This window comes from Tenrec ecaudatus, chromosome 1 (genome assembly GCF_050624435.1).
Source record: "Tenrec ecaudatus isolate mTenEca1 chromosome 1, mTenEca1.hap1, whole genome shotgun sequence".
Classification (NCBI taxonomy): Eukaryota; Metazoa; Chordata; class Mammalia; order Afrosoricida; family Tenrecidae; genus Tenrec; species Tenrec ecaudatus.
The window spans coordinates 165,119,257-165,136,123 of NC_134530.1; the positions used below are offsets into that span (position 1 = coordinate 165,119,257).

Consider the following 16,867-nt stretch of genomic DNA (forward strand, 5'->3'; position numbering starts at 1 on the left):
ATCAGGGAGCAGCTTCTGCCCTGGGCATCTCCCCTTCGCCAGGGGTGGGCTTCACCAGGGCTCCCATGTCTTCAAGAACCAGGAGGGACCCCGCAGGGAGGCTGCTCACCGCCTCCCTGACAGGGGCAGCAGTGGCGGCGGCAGGGCTCTGGCCTGAGGAACCAGAAGCAGGCAGGAACTGCTGGCCCAGAAGTCCCTACAAGTCTGCAGAGGTGGTAGCTGGGTTGGTGAAGGACAGGCTGCTGCCCCCATTGCCCGCAGTTACCTGGGTGCAGGGAGAAGGGGTTCTGGATGAGGGACAGAGGTTAGGCTGGGGTAACAGTCCCAAGAGCCTGGCCAGTCCCCAAATGGTTAATTCTGAGGGAGCACCTGCTGGCCCCAGGGCAACCAGGTGACTATAAACAGGACACACCTCCTCCCCTAGCACCACCACCCTCCCTCCCTCCTTCCCAGTCTTTGACTTCAACCAGCCCCCACACCACCTTCTCTCCCTCCCTCCCTCCCTCCCTCCCTCTGCCCAGCCCTGTTCTCCCTCCATTCTCTGGTCCTCCTGCCAAGGAGGGGTAGTGGAAACTGGGAATGGGAGGTCTCCAGGGGAAAGAGAAATGGGGTAGGCAAAGCCTCGCCTCCCCCACAGGAGCGGCACTCTAGCCCCAGGTGGCTACAGTAATCATTTACTAGGTCCCCTGGGAAAAGCACGAGGGTCCCTAGTGGTCCAGCAGCGGGCCCTCTGTGCTTGCATGGGGAATGGTCCTGAGAAAGGAGAGCAGGAAGCCTGCCCTGCTCAGAAGCCTTGGCAAGACCCACACCTTCACATGTGACACCCCCACCCCACCTTTCTCCATCTCCCTTCCATTCTTAGAAAATGGGAGGGGACACAGGTGCTGAGTCCTGTGGACATGGGCAGGAAAGGCTCCCTGAGGTGCAGCGCCCCACCCAGTCACCTCTGGGCAACCAGCTCAGCCAGGCGGTGCCCACAGGAATGTGGGGAATGGAGCCCTCCCAGCCGACTTTGGGCCCCCTTCTAGCCTGTCTCTGCCCCAGGCCTTCTCCTCCACCACCACCCCAGTCCACCCCGGAACTCCACTGACCCCCATGGCCTCCATGTCAGCCTTACACTGCTGACCTCCAGTCGCCTCTCACCTCTCCCAAGACTGTGGAAGTTTTCATGAACTCCCTTGGAACCCCTGCCCAGCCAAGCACCCTGTCACCCCCTGGGCCATTCTCACCTCCTGATAGGGGTTTCCTTTGGCACTGCCGGGGGGTATGTAACGCCCATGGGTGTGGTAGGTGGGGTACTCGCTCATAGGGTGGTAGGCATCACGGGCTGGAAAGATGTCCAGCTCCCCATAACTCCTGCGACGGCACTGGCAAAAGGCCTGTGAGACCAGAGGTTAGGGGGCTCGTGGGGCACCTTCGGGAGGGCTAGGCAGTCAGGGCCAGAGATGGCACTTACCAGGGTGATGACATAGATGATGGCCAGTGCGACCAGGACACAGACCAGCACCAGCAGGGCGATGCCCCAGCCTGGCACCCCAGACCCGGCCTGGGCAGAGGGAGCAAAGGACACCTTTTGCACTGGAAGGAGAAACCGAGGTCAGGTGACTTCCTAAGACCCGAGGGCCCTCCCCAGGCCCAGAAGAGGAGAGCAGGGACCCGGATGCTGGTGGGTCTCACCATTGATATTGGAGATGGACAAGGTGTCATTGTGTTCACTTGTCTGCTGGACAAATCGCTGCTCCACGCTGTCGGCGTCAGTGGTGCCTTCTCGAAAGGCGAGAGCGGCCTCTACCACCACGGATCCCGGACTGGGCACAGGGAGACGCGCAACTGCATCTCACATGGTCCCCCCAAAAGTCCCAGCCCCTCCTCTCCCACACCGCCACTCCCCAGTGTTGTACCTGAACAGGATTTGAGAGACGCCTACGAAGGCTTCCTGTGCATAGATCTGTGAAAACTAGAAAGAAGGCCAAGGGCTTAGGACTGGTGCTAGTGGATTGAGAACGAGGGACTACGCGAGTGCGGGGGGGGTGGGGGGGAGCTGATACTCACCAACTTAGAGATGTTTCTCTGCAGTTCTTGGTAGTAGTTGGAGTTGGGGTCTTCCAGGGAAGAGTTAAACGGGAGACTTGTAATGTGGAAAGAGAGGGAAAAGATGGAGATCCTGACAAATTGGGAAGACGTGCTGTGATGGGAGGTGGTTGGAGAAACAGCGCCTCCGCTAGTGCTAATGGTGGAGGTCACATGGTGGGCTGGAGAGGAGGTGGCCCCGGTGGACTTGTCGTGGTGGACTGGAGAGGTGGTGGTGGCCCCGGTGGACTTGTCGTGGTGGGCTGGAGAGGAGGTGGTAGCCCCGGTGGACTTGTCATGGTGGACTGGAGAGGAGGTGGTGGCCCCGGTAGAGTTGTCGTGGTGGGCTGGAGAGGAGGTGGTGGCCCCGGTGGACTTGTCATGGTGGACTGGAGAGGAGGTGGTGGCCCCGGTAGAGTTGTCGTGGTGGACTGGAGAGGTGGTGGTGGCCCCGGTGGACTTGTCGTGGTGGGCTGGAGAGGAGGTGGTAGCCCCGGTAGAGTTGTCGTGGTGGGCTGGAGAGGAGGTGGTGGCCCCGGTGGACTTGTCATGGTGGACTGGAGAGGAGGTGGTGGCCCCGGTAGAGTTGTCGTGGTGGGCTGGAGAGGAGGTGGTGGCCCCGGTGGACTTGTCATGGTGGACTGGAGAGGAGGTGGTGGCCCCGGTAGAGTTGTCGTGGTGGGCTGGAGAGGCGGTGGTGGCCCCGGTGGAGTTGTCGTGGTGGGCTGGAGAGGAGGTGGTGGCCCCGGTGGACTTGTCATGGTGGACTGGAGAGGAGGTGGTGGCCCCGGTAGAGTTGTCGTGGTGGGCTGGAGAGGCAGTGGTGGCCCCGGTAGACTTGTCGTGGTGGACTGGAGAGGAGGTGGTGGCCCCGGTAGAGTTGTCGTGGTGGGCTGGAGAGGCGGTGGTGGCCCCGGTGGAGTTGTCGTGGTGGGCTGGAGAGGAGGTGGTGGCCCCGGTGGACTTGTCATGGTGGACTGGAGAGGAGGTGGTGGCCCCGGTAGAGTTGTCGTGGTGGGCTGGAGAGGCGGTGGTGGCCCCGGTGGACTTGTCATGGTGGACTGGAGAGGAGGTGGTGGCCCCGGTGGAGTTGTCGTGGTGGGCTGGAGAGGCGGTGGTGGCCCCGGTGGAGTTGTCATGGTGGACTGCAGAGGCGGTGGTGGCCCCGGTGGACTTGTCGTGGTGGGCTGGAGAGGCGGTAGTGGCCCCTGTAGACTTGTCATGGTGGGATGCAGAGGTGGTGGTGGCCCCGGTGGAGTTGTCATGGTGGGCTGGAGAGGCGGTGGTGGCCCCGGTGGACTTGTCGTGGTGGACTGGAGAGGCGGTGGTGGCCCCGGTGGAGTTGTCATGGTGGGCTGCAGAGATGGTGGTGGCCCCGGTGGAGTTGTCATGGTGGGATGCAGAGATGGTGGTGGCCCCGGTGGAGTTGTCATGGTGGGATGCAGAGGCGGTGGTGGCCCCGGTGGAGTTGTCATGGTGGACTGCAGAGGCGGTGGTGGCCCCGGTGGAGTTGTCGTGGTGGGATGCAGAGGCATGGGAGGGTGGTGTAGGGGTGGTGGCCTGGGTGGAACCTGAACTGGTCCTCAGATTTGAGGTGCCAGGGTTGGTTGAAGAGGCATCCACGTTGTGGTTGGGGGTTACACTGCTGGCTGATTTCAAAGTACTGGCTGTTGGGTTACTATGGGGCGTGGGTGTGTCTGTACTGTTGTTCTGGGAGTTCTTTGCGACGGCTGTGAGAAATGGAAGTCACAGAGTTGGAGTTGGAGGGCAAACCCAAGCAAGGAGAAAACGTAACTTCTGCCAGCTAACAAGTAATGCCGAGAGGATTTGGGGAGAAGGCGGCCAGCCAGGCGGATCCTGGGCTAGCTGGCCCTGCTCCTTCTTCATGGTAATGCCGCCCCACCCCCTCTGCCCCTTTGCTCCTGGCTTGTCCATTTTTCAACTCCCATGACCTCTCTTAAATCACCCCCACCACCCGCACACACACACATCAGAGTCCTCTGAGGCTATTCAATTCAATTGCCCAATGACACCCACTTTCCTTCTCTGCTCCTCCCCTTCATTCTGGTTCAGATGGGGGCCACCCCTGTCTACTACTCCTGTGTCTTCTGGTGCCATCTTCCGGAACCAACCCCACAGAAGCCTCTGGAATACCATGAGTAGGGCAGCCCCTCCTCCCATGTACCCCTCACCTGTGACCACTGGTAGGATCAGCAGGAGGAAGAACGAGGACTTCAGGCCCCAGGTCCAGATGGTGGGGGACATGGTGGCGGGGAGGGGGCACAGCTGACTCAGGCAGGTAGGCGCTGCTGGTGCGGTGAGGTGGAGCAGTCACAGGCGCCTGCTGCTTTATACCAGTCCCCCGCCCTAGGCACAGCCGGAGCAGGTGACAGGTGACAAACTACCCGCCTCCTCCCCCTTTCCCTCTCTCTTTCCTCCTCCTCCTCCCCAGTTTCCTGGCCCCTCAGGTCCTTGGGGCTCCAATCACTCAACCTTCTCATAACCTGTTTGTTCTCTAGCTGGCCTCCCCCCTTTCACAACCACTCCCTAGCTACAGGAGAGAGAGTGTGTGTGAGTGTGAGTGTGTGTGTGTGAGTGTACACACGCATGTGGTGGGGCGCCTTGGGGTCCCAAGCCCCCATGATTCTCGTTTCTGGCCTGACAGCAATAGGGAGGGTGAGAGAAGGGCACGGAGACTTAAGTCAGGGTCCTGGACAACAACACTCTGAACCCACTCTGACACCCTCCATTCAGTTCCTCTTCCGGCTCTTATCCAAGCCCCGGTCTGAGGGCTGGGGGGCTGGGGAGGGAAGGGTTTAATAATTAGTGGATTAAGTGCTAGTGGTGGACTCCCCCCGCTACCACTTCTCGGAATAGCCCCACCCTTCTAACCGTTCCTTGTCCTGTCCTGTTCCCCGTGCGTGCGGTTTTACCCTGAAACCCACAGCCCCCGCCCGCCCGAGGCGGGCCTTCCAGCAGGTCGGTCTCTCGCGGGCGGGAGCGGGGAAGGCATAGTTCCACTTAAAGCAGGCCAAAGCCCGGCTCGAGGAACCGGGGGTCGGCCCTGCCCTGCCCTGCCCAGCCTGCCTTCCACCCTCCAGCGCAGCCGGCCGCCTGGCGCTCCTGCCCTCTGGCGGCCACCGAGCCACGCGGGCCGGCCGGGCAGTGCGGGGCGGCGGGGCAGAGCACTGGGCAGCACGCGGGCGCGGGGCAGAGAGCTGCGAAGGCCGGCTCAATGTCAAGGGCAGAGAAAAAGATCCCGAGTGCAGGGCCTGGAGCGGCGGGAAGGGCACAGTGGGGCGCGGGGGTTGACGCCGGGAATTGGCGGGAAGTAGGTGAGGTCTTGAGGTTTGTGCAAGGGGCACGCGGGAAATGTGAGAGGCCGTCGGAATGTGGGAGGGACCTGGGACGGGGCTGTGGGGCAGTTAGGTATTTATGAGTAGGTGGGGTGCCGGGATGATGGTATCCGAGGGCATGCAGGGGACAGAACGCTCTGGCGTCTTGTTCGGGTGTACAGAGAGGGTTGCTGACAGCAGACTTGGGGGGCGGGGGTAGAGGTGTACACGAGGGCTCGTAAATTGGGAGAGCCGAGTGACATTTTGCAGGGTGGCCCCGGGTCGCGGCGGCGCCTCGGGAGAGCAGTGCTTTCCGGGGAGACGTGCAGGGAGCGGCCCTGGAGGCTGGGGGCCGGCGGGGACCCCGCGCGCACTGGGGGCCGGGCGCACGTCAGCACGCAGGTCGCGGGCCGGCGCGAGGCGAGGCGGGGCGTCCCCGAGCCGCGGCAGAGAAAGCACGAGGAGCTGGGGGCGGCTCCGGCCCCCCCGCGTTGCCAGGCAACAGCCATTCACCCCGGTTGCTGGGACACGCGTTACCATGGCGGCGGCTCCGCGGCGCAGTCTGAGTATTTAAAGGACAAGCGCGCTCACCGTCTGGGCGTCGGAGAGCGGCCTGCCGGGGTTCCGTGGCCTTGCCTTCCTCCCGTCCCTTCTCCCCCACCCTCTCTCTGACCTTCAAGGGGAGCCCACCTGCCAGCTCACCCCCGTTTGTTCCTCCGGCGGTGGGGAGCGGGATGCCGGCCCCGGGCGGGCGGGAGGGACGGGACGCGGTGCAGTGTTGTTCTTTGCCCCGCCAATATTGCACTCGTCCCGGCCTCCGGCCCCCTCGGCCCCCCGGACCCCCTTACCCCGCGGGGCGGCTCCAGCCCTCCTGACTTTTGAGCCCGGCTGATCTCGGACGGACTGGAGTGCCGCCGCCGCCGTGAGTAAGTGGGGCTGAGCGGGCTTCAGCCAGCTCCGATGGCACCTCTTCCCTCGCCTGACCCCAACCGGCGCCTTCCCCGCCCGCTGCCCAACTTCCCGGAGGTTTCTTAACTTTCTCTCCCAACTTCCATCCTCCTGGGCCGCTTCCCTGTTCCCCCACACAGGCCGGCAGCGCCCCTGAAGTAGGCGATCGCACGGGATTAGAAAACAACGCGACTTTATGGCAGCGGGCAGCGATCTTTCCTGGGCAGTTAGGCTCCGGGGTGGGTGCCTGAGAAATGCCCCTGCAAGTCTTCCCCTTCTCAGCCCCTCCTGATGGGCGCGGAAGGAGAGTCTGTGTGTGGCCGAGTGAGGGGCTGTAGATTAGACCCCCGGGTCTCCAGGACGGATCCCAAGGGTCTACAATCAGGATTCTGAGTCTGCTGGCGGCCACGTCACAGCCTTCCCTGCAGCAGCTGCCTCCGGAGTGGCTCAAAGTCCTCGGGCACTGTGTCTGCGGAAGGGGAGACGGGAGGGTCAGGGCGCGGGGCTTCTCCAGCAGGGCTGGAGCGCAGGCGTCTTTGGGGCTGGAGCCTCACCATTGCATCGGTACTGGAGGTTGGACCAAATGATGTTTTCTTGGGAGAAGCAGAATACGCCGAGACGCCCCCCTCGCATGGATGTGTCAATGATCACCCCAGAGTCTGCCACCAGCTGGGACCCCTCATAGAGCTTCACCCTGTCCAGGAAAGGGGTGTCCACTGGTGCTGGGGAACCTGTAGGCGCAGCAGCACGGGTGCTTGGCCCTGCCCGTTTCCAGCCCCCGGGAGCTCACCCGGCCCCAGAGAGAAGGGTGGGTGGGGGGAGGGCAGGGTACTTTTTCTCAGGCCAGGGGCCCCAGGCTCTTTGTCCGGCCCCCTTTGCATCTCAAAGCACAAGCCGCATTTCTAGCTAGGATTGAGTTGCCATGACGATGAGCACAATGGACTAGGGGGTGAAGTCACCAGGCTCCCAGGCTCCAGTCCACCTCTCCCCTATCCCCTGCCCTGGCCCCCCACAGCCCCCAAGCACCTTAAAGGGGAACCAACCCAGATTCCTGGACTCTTGAGTTCTGGACAGTGGATATTCCAGCCTCCAGGCAGACCCGGCTCCCCGCCCATCCTGGCACCAGCTTTCCGCCTTTAGCAGCGCCACCTCCCCACCTACTGGGGCCACTAGTCCCAGGGAAATGCAGAGTGGTGGCCAAAATGCCCGACTGCCCGCCTTAGGGGGTGCACCAGCCTGACTCTTCTGTCTGGCAGGAGCCAGACTTAGTGAGGTGAGCTTTTGACTGGACCATGGAAGGGGCAAGGAGCCCTGATGGTGCAGTGGGTCAGCGCTGGGCTGCCTACCAAAAGTCTATCAGTTCAAATCCACCAGCCGCACCTTGGGAGAAAGATGAGGCTGACTGCTCCCACAAAGCCTTCAAGCATCAGAAGCCCTAGGTAGGATTGCTGTGGGCTGGAATTTAAGGGGCTGGGTGAGATGGGCCCCTCCACAGATTAGCTGGGGTTTGTAGAACCCTGGAGGACCACACAGGACATTGAGTCCCAGCACAGAAGGGCTTGCCAGCCAGTCCCCAGGCTGCCTGCCATCAGCAAGAATACAGCAGTAAGGTGTGTCTGGTAAATGGACCGGGGAGAGAAGCAGCCCTGGCCCAGCCAGCGGTCCCAAGGAATGAAGGACAGGTAAGGTCATGGTAAGTCTCCACTGAAGGAGAAGGAACAGCCAGGCCTGGAAGCCCCCAGGAAGGCTCAGCCCTTCCCCTCACCGAATGTAGCCAACTTGAGGCCGGTGCAGCAGTTGCCAGCGGTAGGAGGTCTTATCTTGCCAGCCCACGTTTCGTGGGTCAGTCCACAGCAACCGCACTTGGTCGGGGGTATGACCCGTATGCCACAGGGCATTCCGGAGGTGTTCGCCTGGCCCAGACACTGATGTCACTGCCTGGAGGTGGAGGTGGGAGGATGATGAAGACATGTTGAAGGGCCACAGTGGCAGGGTGGAGGCGGGAGGCAACAGGGCAGGTGGGGAAGGGCTCAGGATGCTCGGGAGAAGGTGCTGGTGGTCTCAGGGAGCAGACCTCCTAGTTAGGCAGGACCTAGGGAGGTCTTAGGGTGAGGGGGAACGTGAGACTCGGTTCTGGGCCAAGGAGTCTGAGTAATTGGAGGACCTTCAGCTGCAGTCCAGGCTGGGCGACAGCTCGGAAGGGTGTGGCCTGCCAGTAGGTCTGCTCCGTCTGCTTCCACATGACCACGTAGAACCGGCCACTGTCCTGGTAGCTGAAGAGAAAGCCTGCGTAGTCATCATCCGTCACCGTGTTCACGTGGAAGGTACCTTCAAAGTCCACGCCGTTGAAGGCTGTGTATCCTGGGGGTGGGGAGGGGGCAGTCGGAGCAGCAACGCTGCTGATGGCAGAGACGAGCATTCCTGGCCCTCTCCTCCCCCCCCCCCCCCCGTGGGGTGGAGGGCATGCCTGCGCTGCTTTTGCCAACTTGTTGCCCCACCTCCACTCTCCCTAGCCTCCCTGCCCCTGTGGGGCTTCTCCATCCAGAACCCATGTGAGTGGGTGTCCCTTACATACCAACTGCCAGGCCAGGGTCACTGTTCATGGTCTGAACGATTTCCATGCCCTTGGGGGTTAAGTGGTGGAGAAGGCCTTGGTACAGGTGTCCCCACCCAGCCTGGGTCTCACTCCCAGCCCACTGCCCTGAGTACCTGGTTGAGCACGACCCAATTGGGGTCGATCTGAGCATCTCCCTCCGGGTCCAGAACAACGGTCTGATAGGCCCGGAAGTCTGTGAGGGTCACCTCTGCGCTCTCAGGACAGACGTCTAGAGGGTCGATCACGGCGTCATTGTCAAAGTCATCCTCACACACGTCCCCCACGCCGTTGCCTGGGCAGGGAGGTGGGGTGCTCAGGAAGGCCCTGGTGATGGCTCGGTACCCTGCCTCGCCTCGCCCTGCTTCACCCCTCCCTTCTCCCCAGCAGAGCCTGCGGCCTTGGCAAGAGCCACCCCAGCAGCCTTACCGTCAGAGTCCTTCTGGTTGGGGTTGGGTACCAGGCGGCAGTTATCGGGACCGGGAGGCACATAATCCGGGATGCCGTCGTTGTCATCGTCTCCGTCGCACTCGTCCCCCAGACCATCGTTGTCAGAGTCCAGCTGGGAGCTGTTGGGCAGCTGCGGGCAGTTATCCTTGGTGTCCTGATGCCCGTCTCCATCACTGGCCGAGAGAGAAGGCCCCAAATAAGAGGCTCAGAAGTCACCAGCGCACCCCGCTTTCGACCACTGGGATGTCTCGCGGAGGCCTGTGGTCAGCCCTATGGGATGAAGGGGTGGCCATGGGAGGGACCCCTACTCGACAATGGTGGAGAATGATGGCTGAGCTCTAGCAGGAACTGAGCAGGCTGGAGGAAAGGAGACACCCCCGGTGAAGCCTTCTGAAGTCCCTTGGCCAGGACCCTACCTGTCTTCATTGGTGTCACACACATCTCCCACCAGGTCACTGTCCGCATCTGTCTGAGAGAGGGGCCTGTTCTCACCGGGCCACTTTCCACCCCGAGGGCTGGGGCTTCATCCGCCAGTCTGCCCTCCCCCTGCCCTTTCCAATCCCCTGTACCTGGGTAGGATTGCTTATTTCAGGGCAGCTGTCACAGGCATCTCCAACTCCATCCTCGTCCCTGTCTGTCTGTAGGGGGTTGGGGACTTTAGGGCAATTGTCCAATCCATTAGGGATGCCTAGAACACACGGGGGCAGTGCAAAGTTAGGCCCAGAACACAGCACACACTTCTAGCCCGGTGGGAACCCAAGCTTTGGCTCCTCGCCCACCCACAAGGCGACTGGTCAGGAAGTCTGCCCTATGCCACACCCTCCGACCTGCCCACTTCCAAACCTACCTTCTCCTCCACGGACATGCGCTGCTTGGTCCTCTCCCTGGCCCAGACCACATCCACACGCACTTCCCCATGACTCTCACAGATGTCCTAGCCTCCCTGATCGCTACCCCCATGCCCTCTCAGCCTCCTCTCTGCCCCAGGCTCGCACCGTCCCCATCCACATCGTTGTCGCAAGCATCTCCTTCCCCGTTGCCGTCCGTGTCCTTCTGGTCATTGTTCGGGACGTTGGGGCAGTTGTCACAGGCGTCGCCGAAGGAATCTGTGTCTGAGTTCTGCTGGTCTTTATTGGGGAGCAGCCGGCAGTTGTCCTAGGCAAGGGGAGGGGATGGGGTCAGGAAGGTTAGATTCTCACTGGCCACTTTGTCCCTATACCCCTAAAATCCCCACGCCTGCGATGGCCAGGCTGCTTGGCACAGCCACGCCCACCCAGCCTGCATGCAGCCCACCTGAAGGGGCACCAGGCAGGTGTCTAATTCAGAGCAGGTCTGCGGAGACTTCCTTCACTTAAGACCCCGCTGCTAGAAGCCCCTCAGATCCACGACACATTGGGTTTTGAATTAACTTTTGGCTTTCTGGTGTCAGATTTTCACCAATGCCCACATTCAGTTATGGGGCCCCCTATGGGGCCACAACCCTGGTTAAGCAGCTTTGAATAGCATTGGGGCCCCCTCCCCAGAGAGCAGCCTAGAGCCAAAAGAGGAGCAATGATGGACATGGCCTCCGAGGTGCGGGGAGGACCGAGGGAGTCACCTCGACATTCTTGATGCCGTCCCCATCGGCATCGTCGTCACACTGGTCGCCCACGCCATCATTATCGGCATCTTCCTGCCCCGAGTTGGGCGTCAGGAGGCAATTGTCCTGTAGGTTCCGGAGAAGATGACGGCTGGCTGAGTTGCAGCTGGGGCTCCAGGCCCTGCCCACCCACCCCCGGCGCCCCCACCTGCTTGCAGTGTTTGTTGTTGTCCATGCAGGGCAGCGCTTGGTCCGGGTAGCCATCGATGTCTGTGTCGGGCCCACACACGTTCCCGTTCCCTGCCCAGCCCACGTTGCACTGTGCGGCACAGAGAGTGGTGTCAGCATGCTGGGCTTGCTCCCTGCCCCCATTTCTCCAGCTCTAGGCTGAGCCAGAACCATGTCCTCGGGCTCTGCCTGGCCCCCTCTGGGATCTCCTGACACCCGCCAAGCCCTGGGCCCAGCTCACCGAGCAGGAGACCGCGCCATTTCGTTCAAAGAGGCAGTGAGCGTGGACATGGCAGGGGCTGTGGGCCGGGCTTTGGCAGGTCCTTGCCGGCAGGCAGCCCTGGCTCTGGTTGCCCAGGAAACCCAGGCGGCAGGGCCCGCACTTGAAGGAGCCCTAGGAATGGGCAGCAGGACTCAGAAACTGCTGGCCAACTGCTGCAATGTCTCCTTCAGGCTCCCATTTTTCAGAAAGGGGAGATAGTAAGAGCGACCTGGAGGAGCTGCTCCAGGCATTGCCCCCGGGAGGCTGAAGGGAGTGCCCCTGCCTGAGATGCCCTGGACTGCTAGCTCACCATGGTGTTGGTGCAGACGGAGTTGGGGTCACAACCACCGTTGTTCCCATCATTGCACTCATCCACATCGCTGCACACCTGAGGGGACAGACTGGGCGTGGAACCAGGTCTGGGGAGCACTCAGGTCCAGAGCAGACACTGAACGCTGACGCCAAGTCCAAAGCCACCAGCCTCCTCTCCCGAGTCCAACCCAGAAGGCCCTGGGAGGCCAGGCCCCCTGCCCGACCTGACCTGTTTGCTGGCCCTGGCATAGTCAATGCCTACGCCAGAGACCTGGTTGCCCTTGTACCCTCGAGGGCAGGCCTCACAGTGGAAGCCAGGCAGGGTGTTGATGCAGTTGGAGCCCGGGAAGCAGGGGTCCGAATGAGCACACTGGGGACCAGATAAAGAGCCAGCAGTGAGGAGCCTCCTGGGAGCCCAGCCCTGCCTCTCTGGATGCTCCCTCCAGCCTTTGCCCCCTTTGTCACCCTTCCCTGCAGCTGTCCCCACCCAGGCTCACTGTGTTCCCAGGGACACACCCCCTCCCACTGTACTCCGTCCCACACACACCCGGCTGTCCCAGTCCTCCTCCCCTTCTACCCAGCTTCTTCCCTATTGGCTTCTGGCCTTTGTCTTATGTCTCCCCTGCCTGGCCCCCCTCATGCCCACTCTGGTCTCCAGCCTCTTTGAGCCTTGCGGCCTCCACTTTCCACCAACATTCATCCCACCCTCCCAGCGCTCACCCACACACACCTCATTGATGTCGGTGCAGTGGGTGCCGTTGCCTTGCAAGCCAGGAGGACAGGGCCCACAGCGGTAGCCTGGGTACTCATACACCTCCATGCAGTCCACGCCTCGGAAGCAGGGGTTGGGGCTACAGTGGGACCGCTGCTCATGGAAGCCTGGTGGGCGGGCAAAGTCAGGGCCACTCCAGGGCACTGCACAACTCGCCACGAGGGGGAGCTGGCTGGTGTGGCGGGGTGGGAAGGCCATGATGCCACCTGTAGCCCAGCCCTGCTCTCCCACTCACCGCACACCTGACACTCCATGATGGTGTTTCGGATCAGGGACATTTCCTTCACCTGGAGAGGGGGTGGGGGGGTGATCAGCTGTTGGCAAATGCCACCCAGCCCCAGTGTTGGGGCCTCCCTCAGTTGCTGGCCCACCCCTGACCTGATCTCGGATGTCATCACGCAGCTCCACCAGGATCTGGTTGAACAGGGTGAGTTGGGTGACCAGTGCCTTGGTCTGCTCCCCTGTCAGGGCCCAAGGTGTGGAGAGGCTCAGAAGTGGGGGGCCACAGCTCTAGCCCCTCCCTGCCACCGATGCCACCCCCGGGCATTAAACCCCACTCACCTAGGATGGAGTGGAGGGCACTGGACACTGGAGGCCAGAAGAAAGCACAGTCAGGGAGTGGCGAGGAGGAGGGACAGAGACAAAGGACTAGAGGCTTGGAATAAAGCATAGAGAGAGGGCAGCGGGCCGGGGGCTGGGAGGCCAGCAAGGGCTTGGGCGCTGCAGCTACACGACGCAGCCAGGCTCCTCTGGGTTTTCCCATGGTGGCCACCCAGGGGTCCACAGGAGAGCTGGCTCAGAGCACAGCCACCATCAAGACCTTCCCATGGCCTTCCTCCAGAGCTTCCCCCCCCCCACCCCCGTGGGCTCTCTCTGTGGCCCATCTGGGAGAAGTAGGAGCCACTGCCTGCCTTAGAGAGCAGGTGCATGGTGGGCCGTGCTCAGCGAAGGGCTGGGAGCCCGCAGCTCAGCCACCTCGCACTTCCTCCCTTGGGGGTCAGGCAGGATAACCTCAGCAAGGGGATTTGTGTCAACAGCCCCGCCTGCGATGGCTATGTTTGGAGTTCAGAGATTTGGAGTGATGGCCCCAAGGCCCCAGGAACAGGGAAAAGGCTCAAGAATGGCGGTCCCTGAGGACCCCAGGGAGAATGTCAGCTCACCCCTTCCTGTGTTACCTGCACTGTGAATGGACTCGTCCCCCTGGAACGGACACTCACTCAGGGCTCCAACCCGGGCCATGGACCCACCCAGGATCATCTTCATTGACTCCATGAAGCCCTGGGGTGGGGGGTGACAGGGGTACCAGGGAGGAGGACATGCCAACTCCTCCTCCAACAGGGTAACAGGGTTTCCTCAGAAGCAGCATCTTCCCATCAGCCTCACCTGCACCCTCAAGTAGGCTTTCTGTCCCGTCCGTATCTCCAGCCCAGCAACCTCTGCTGGGGGGATGGGCGCAAGTGGCGGGAGGCCCGAGTGCTGGTCTCCCAGTTTGCAGTCCACATATAGCTGCAGAGCGGGGCCCGGTCGGGCCGGCCCTCGGAGGCGCAGGAGAGCCGTGTGCGTGCGGCCATCAGCCAGGCCTGCTTGCTGGAGGTTCACCGCGTGGACCTTGCCATCCTCCCGCTGGTACCGCACCAGCACTGCCCAGGAAGGGAGATCAGTATGGGCATTGCCCGCTACACCCCATCTCCTAGTTGAGCCATAAGTCCATTCTTTTCCAAACACCTTTCTCTAGGCAACCTTCCCTTCCTCTGAGACACTAGGTATCTAATCTACCTATCTTTGCAGACCTTGGATACAAACTCCCAAAACCAAAGTCACTGCCAAGCCAGTCCATGTCGACTCACAGCGTCCCTACAGCTCAGGGTAGACCTGCCCTTGTGGGTTTCCGAGACGGTAACCATTTGTGGGAGTAGAAAGGGCCTGTCTTTCCCCTGAAGAGTGGCTGGTGGTTTTGAACTTCTGACCTTCTGGTCAGCAGCCCAACGTGTAACCACTAGGGCACTGATGACTTTGTATAGGTGGGCTAGCTAGTGGCGGGTTTGAGATTGCACTTTTCCTGTTCTTCAGTGCACTAGGTTTTTCCATGCATCCGCTAGGAAGGCCACCAGTTCTCCCAGGGACTGGAGGGGCCTCTGAACCCTGGGGTCAAGTGCAACATCCCTCTCCTCAGGGACCAGGCGTTGCCCTGCCTTTGGGACATCACAGTAACACTCCCCACCAGCACCCTGTCCCACAGGGGAGGCCCAGAGAAAGAGGAGGGGCCACAGTTTCAGGGAAGGAGCTCTTGGGGCAGTCAGTCACCTTTGTTGATTTTGCCCACAACCGAGGCCTCCAGCCACCGCGTGTTGTCCTGGCGAGAATAGAGACCAAAGAGGACCCCACCCTGCTTGGGGGGCAGGCGGAAGGTGGACAAGAGATAGATGTCGTCAGCAGTGAGCAGGGCCTTCCGGATCTTCTCTGCCACAGCCGTCATTTGCCGGGCCTCCCCCATGGTCAGCAGGTCGATCACTGTCAGGCAGGGGTTGTCAAGGTAACCCAGCCCTCGGGGTTGGGCACTCACCTTCCCCTCCCACCTCCACCAGGAACATTAGTCACCTTCTCACTCAACACTGATCTGGCCAGGGGGCGCCCTGGGCTACCACCTTTGGGGACCCACCAGCGGGAGGCCCACTTGGGAACGTGGAAGCAGAGTTCCCTTGTGAGCTTGAGGTGCCTCCACCAGGTGGCGCGAGGGAGTCGCGGTGGGATCCCCGGCAGGGGTGGCACCTGGTGCCCCGCAGCGCAGAAATGGGAAGCCAACTTCTTTCCACTGTAGGGTTTGGCTCTTTCCACAACCCAGTGCCCCTCCTCCCATGCTAGGGGCCCAACACGCTGGCTCAGGGTGAGAACAGCTGCCCACTCAGGGCTCCAGCCGCCCTCTGGCTGGGCTTTCTCCCACGGGAACGTAGGACCCAGCCCCGCTGCCTCCTGCGTCCTGGCCAATCTGCGGTCGCCCCTTCAGCTAGCAAAGAATCTGTGTGTCATCGGCTCTGGCCACCTCTCCCACCCCCATGGGGCCCATCCCACCACCAGACCTCCGGGGGAGAGTGCCCAGACCTCTCGGTCCCCACCCCCACTCCATCCCATGGCAGCCTGGAGCTAGGAGACTTGGGAGCCCAGAGTGCTGACAGTACAGTCACCTTGGAGCTGCCCTTCCAAACTCGGGTGCCTGCCGATGGCGGGGAGCCCCAACCCCAGCATCCATCTCCTGAGCGCTCTACACTAGCCTCATGACCCATCCTGACCAGCTCCCGCCACCCCACCCCCACCGCCCAGCCCTCCCCACCGGACGGACTATAATTTCACCAACTCTAGGCAGGATAACACTTTCCTCTGGCTCATTTCCAAGACGCTTCCTCTTTCCCCTTGGCCATACGTTCCCTGCTAACCTGGGCGAGAGGCAGACAGAGCCATCAGGGAAAGGTCAAAGTGGATGAGGCAGGCTTACCCTGCAGGTCCTGGCTGGCAGCCGCGAAAGAGCAGAGGAGGAGGAGAGCCAGGGCCCCCCGAAGTTCCTGCGTCTCCATGCCGCTCAGCCGGCTCACTACCCCTGGCAGGCGGGCGGCTGGGAGGGGAAAAGGCTAGGCGGAGAGAGCCTGAGAGGGGGGCGGAGGGATGGGGGGGAGAGCCGAGGGGGGGGGCCAGCAGGCGGGTGAGGGGGGGCTGAAACAAAGAGCTGCCAATCACCCTGGAGGCATCCCCAGCTCCCAGAACCAGGGGTCCTGGGAGTGTCCTGGAGACCCCCTACCCTGGTGCCAGTCTCTTCCAGCATCCTCTCTTTGGGGGGTGGGGGGTGTCTAGGCGCACAGCTCTACCAAGTGCTACTGTTTCCTGGAAGCCACAGCTGAGGACTGCAGGAGCCCCTGGCAGAGCAGTGCGACAGTGGGCATGATTCTCCTGCTGGCCTGCCAAGGGAGTGGCTGACACTAGCTTGCCTAGTGCCCAGGGGATGCCCACACGGCATGAAACTGGCTGCTCTCAGAGAGCAAGTCCTCTTTATTGGGGTGGGGGGTCCCCGACATGTGCCTGTGCCTCCATTTTCCCTCATTCCTGAGAACACTCGAGTCTGGAAAGCGTCCTGTGGGAGGTAGGAGGTACAACGGTCAGCGAGGTCAGGGTGAAGAAATCGGAATAAATCAGGAGAGGACGACAAGGGCTAGGCCAGGAGCCACTGGGGTGCACTGGGGGAGTGGGGTGGGGGTACGGGCCGTGACCCGGATGAAGCAGAGGGGCGTCTCTAGTTCTGGTTACCAAGGTAACAGCTCCCGAGTCCCGC

General features: G+C 61.8%; 2 protein-coding genes across 3 annotated transcripts; both read right to left on the reverse strand.

The window, feature by feature from the left end:
- Position 1: 1 nt before the first annotated feature.
- Positions 2-4,402, reverse strand: MUC1 (mucin 1, cell surface associated). Its single transcript, XM_075540757.1, has 8 exons — positions 4,263-4,402; positions 2,053-3,800; positions 1,902-1,957; positions 1,678-1,808; positions 1,457-1,578; positions 1,230-1,379; positions 266-287; positions 2-153 (listed from the first exon to the last, which is right to left on the reverse strand). Exons 1-8 carry the CDS (start codon positions 4,333-4,335, stop codon positions 2-4), a joined length of 2,454 nt encoding a protein of 817 aa, XP_075396872.1. The 5' UTR covers positions 4,336-4,402.
- A 2,127-nt stretch (positions 4,403-6,529) lies between these two features.
- THBS3 (thrombospondin 3) lies at positions 6,530-16,196 on the reverse strand. 2 transcript variants are annotated; one of them, XM_075562682.1, is made up of 23 exons: positions 16,040-16,196; positions 14,854-15,060; positions 13,933-14,189; positions 13,725-13,827; positions 13,111-13,137; positions 12,928-13,010; positions 12,785-12,836; positions 12,508-12,656; positions 12,007-12,147; positions 11,776-11,853; positions 11,445-11,597; positions 11,184-11,294; positions 10,994-11,101; positions 10,392-10,551; positions 9,966-10,084; positions 9,813-9,865; positions 9,376-9,569; positions 9,063-9,241; positions 8,929-8,977; positions 8,518-8,714; positions 8,119-8,291; positions 6,908-7,047; positions 6,530-6,822 (listed from the first exon to the last, which is right to left on the reverse strand). In XM_075562682.1, the coding sequence occupies exons 1-23, from the start codon at positions 16,116-16,118 to the stop codon at positions 6,764-6,766; spliced, it is 2,871 nt and encodes a 956-aa protein (XP_075418797.1). In that variant the 5' UTR covers positions 16,119-16,196; the 3' UTR covers positions 6,530-6,763. The 2 variants fall into 2 exon arrangements, with proteins under 2 accessions (XP_075418797.1, XP_075418798.1); XM_075562683.1 differs by lacking the exons at positions 13,725-13,827; positions 13,933-14,189.
- Between the last annotated feature and the right edge of the window lie 671 nt (positions 16,197-16,867).

Bases quoted from the DNA above. Each gene is read 5' to 3' on its own strand.
- THBS3 (XM_075562682.1), bottom strand. From the start codon at position 16,118: ATGGAGACGCAGGAACTTCGGGGGGCCCTGGCTCTCCTCCTCCTCTGC. The intron at 13,828-13,932 runs GTGAGGCTGATG...CCCCCACCCCAG, and splicing joins AAGCCTACTTGAGGGTGCAG to GGCTTCATGGAGTCAATGAA. The intron at 11,295-11,444 runs GTGAGCTGGGCC...TGTGCCGCACAG, and splicing joins ATGGCGCGGTCTCCTGCTCG to TGCAACGTGGGCTGGGCAGG.
- MUC1 (XM_075540757.1), bottom strand. From the start codon at position 4,335: ATGTCCCCCACCATCTGGACCTGGGGCCTGAAGTCCTCGTTCTTCCTC. The intron at 3,801-4,262 runs GTGAGGGGTACA...CATTTCTCACAG, and splicing joins GATCCTACCAGTGGTCACAG to CCGTCGCAAAGAACTCCCAG. The intron at 1,958-2,052 runs GTGAGTATCAGC...CCTTCTTTCTAG, and splicing joins AGAGAAACATCTCTAAGTTG to TTTTCACAGATCTATGCACA.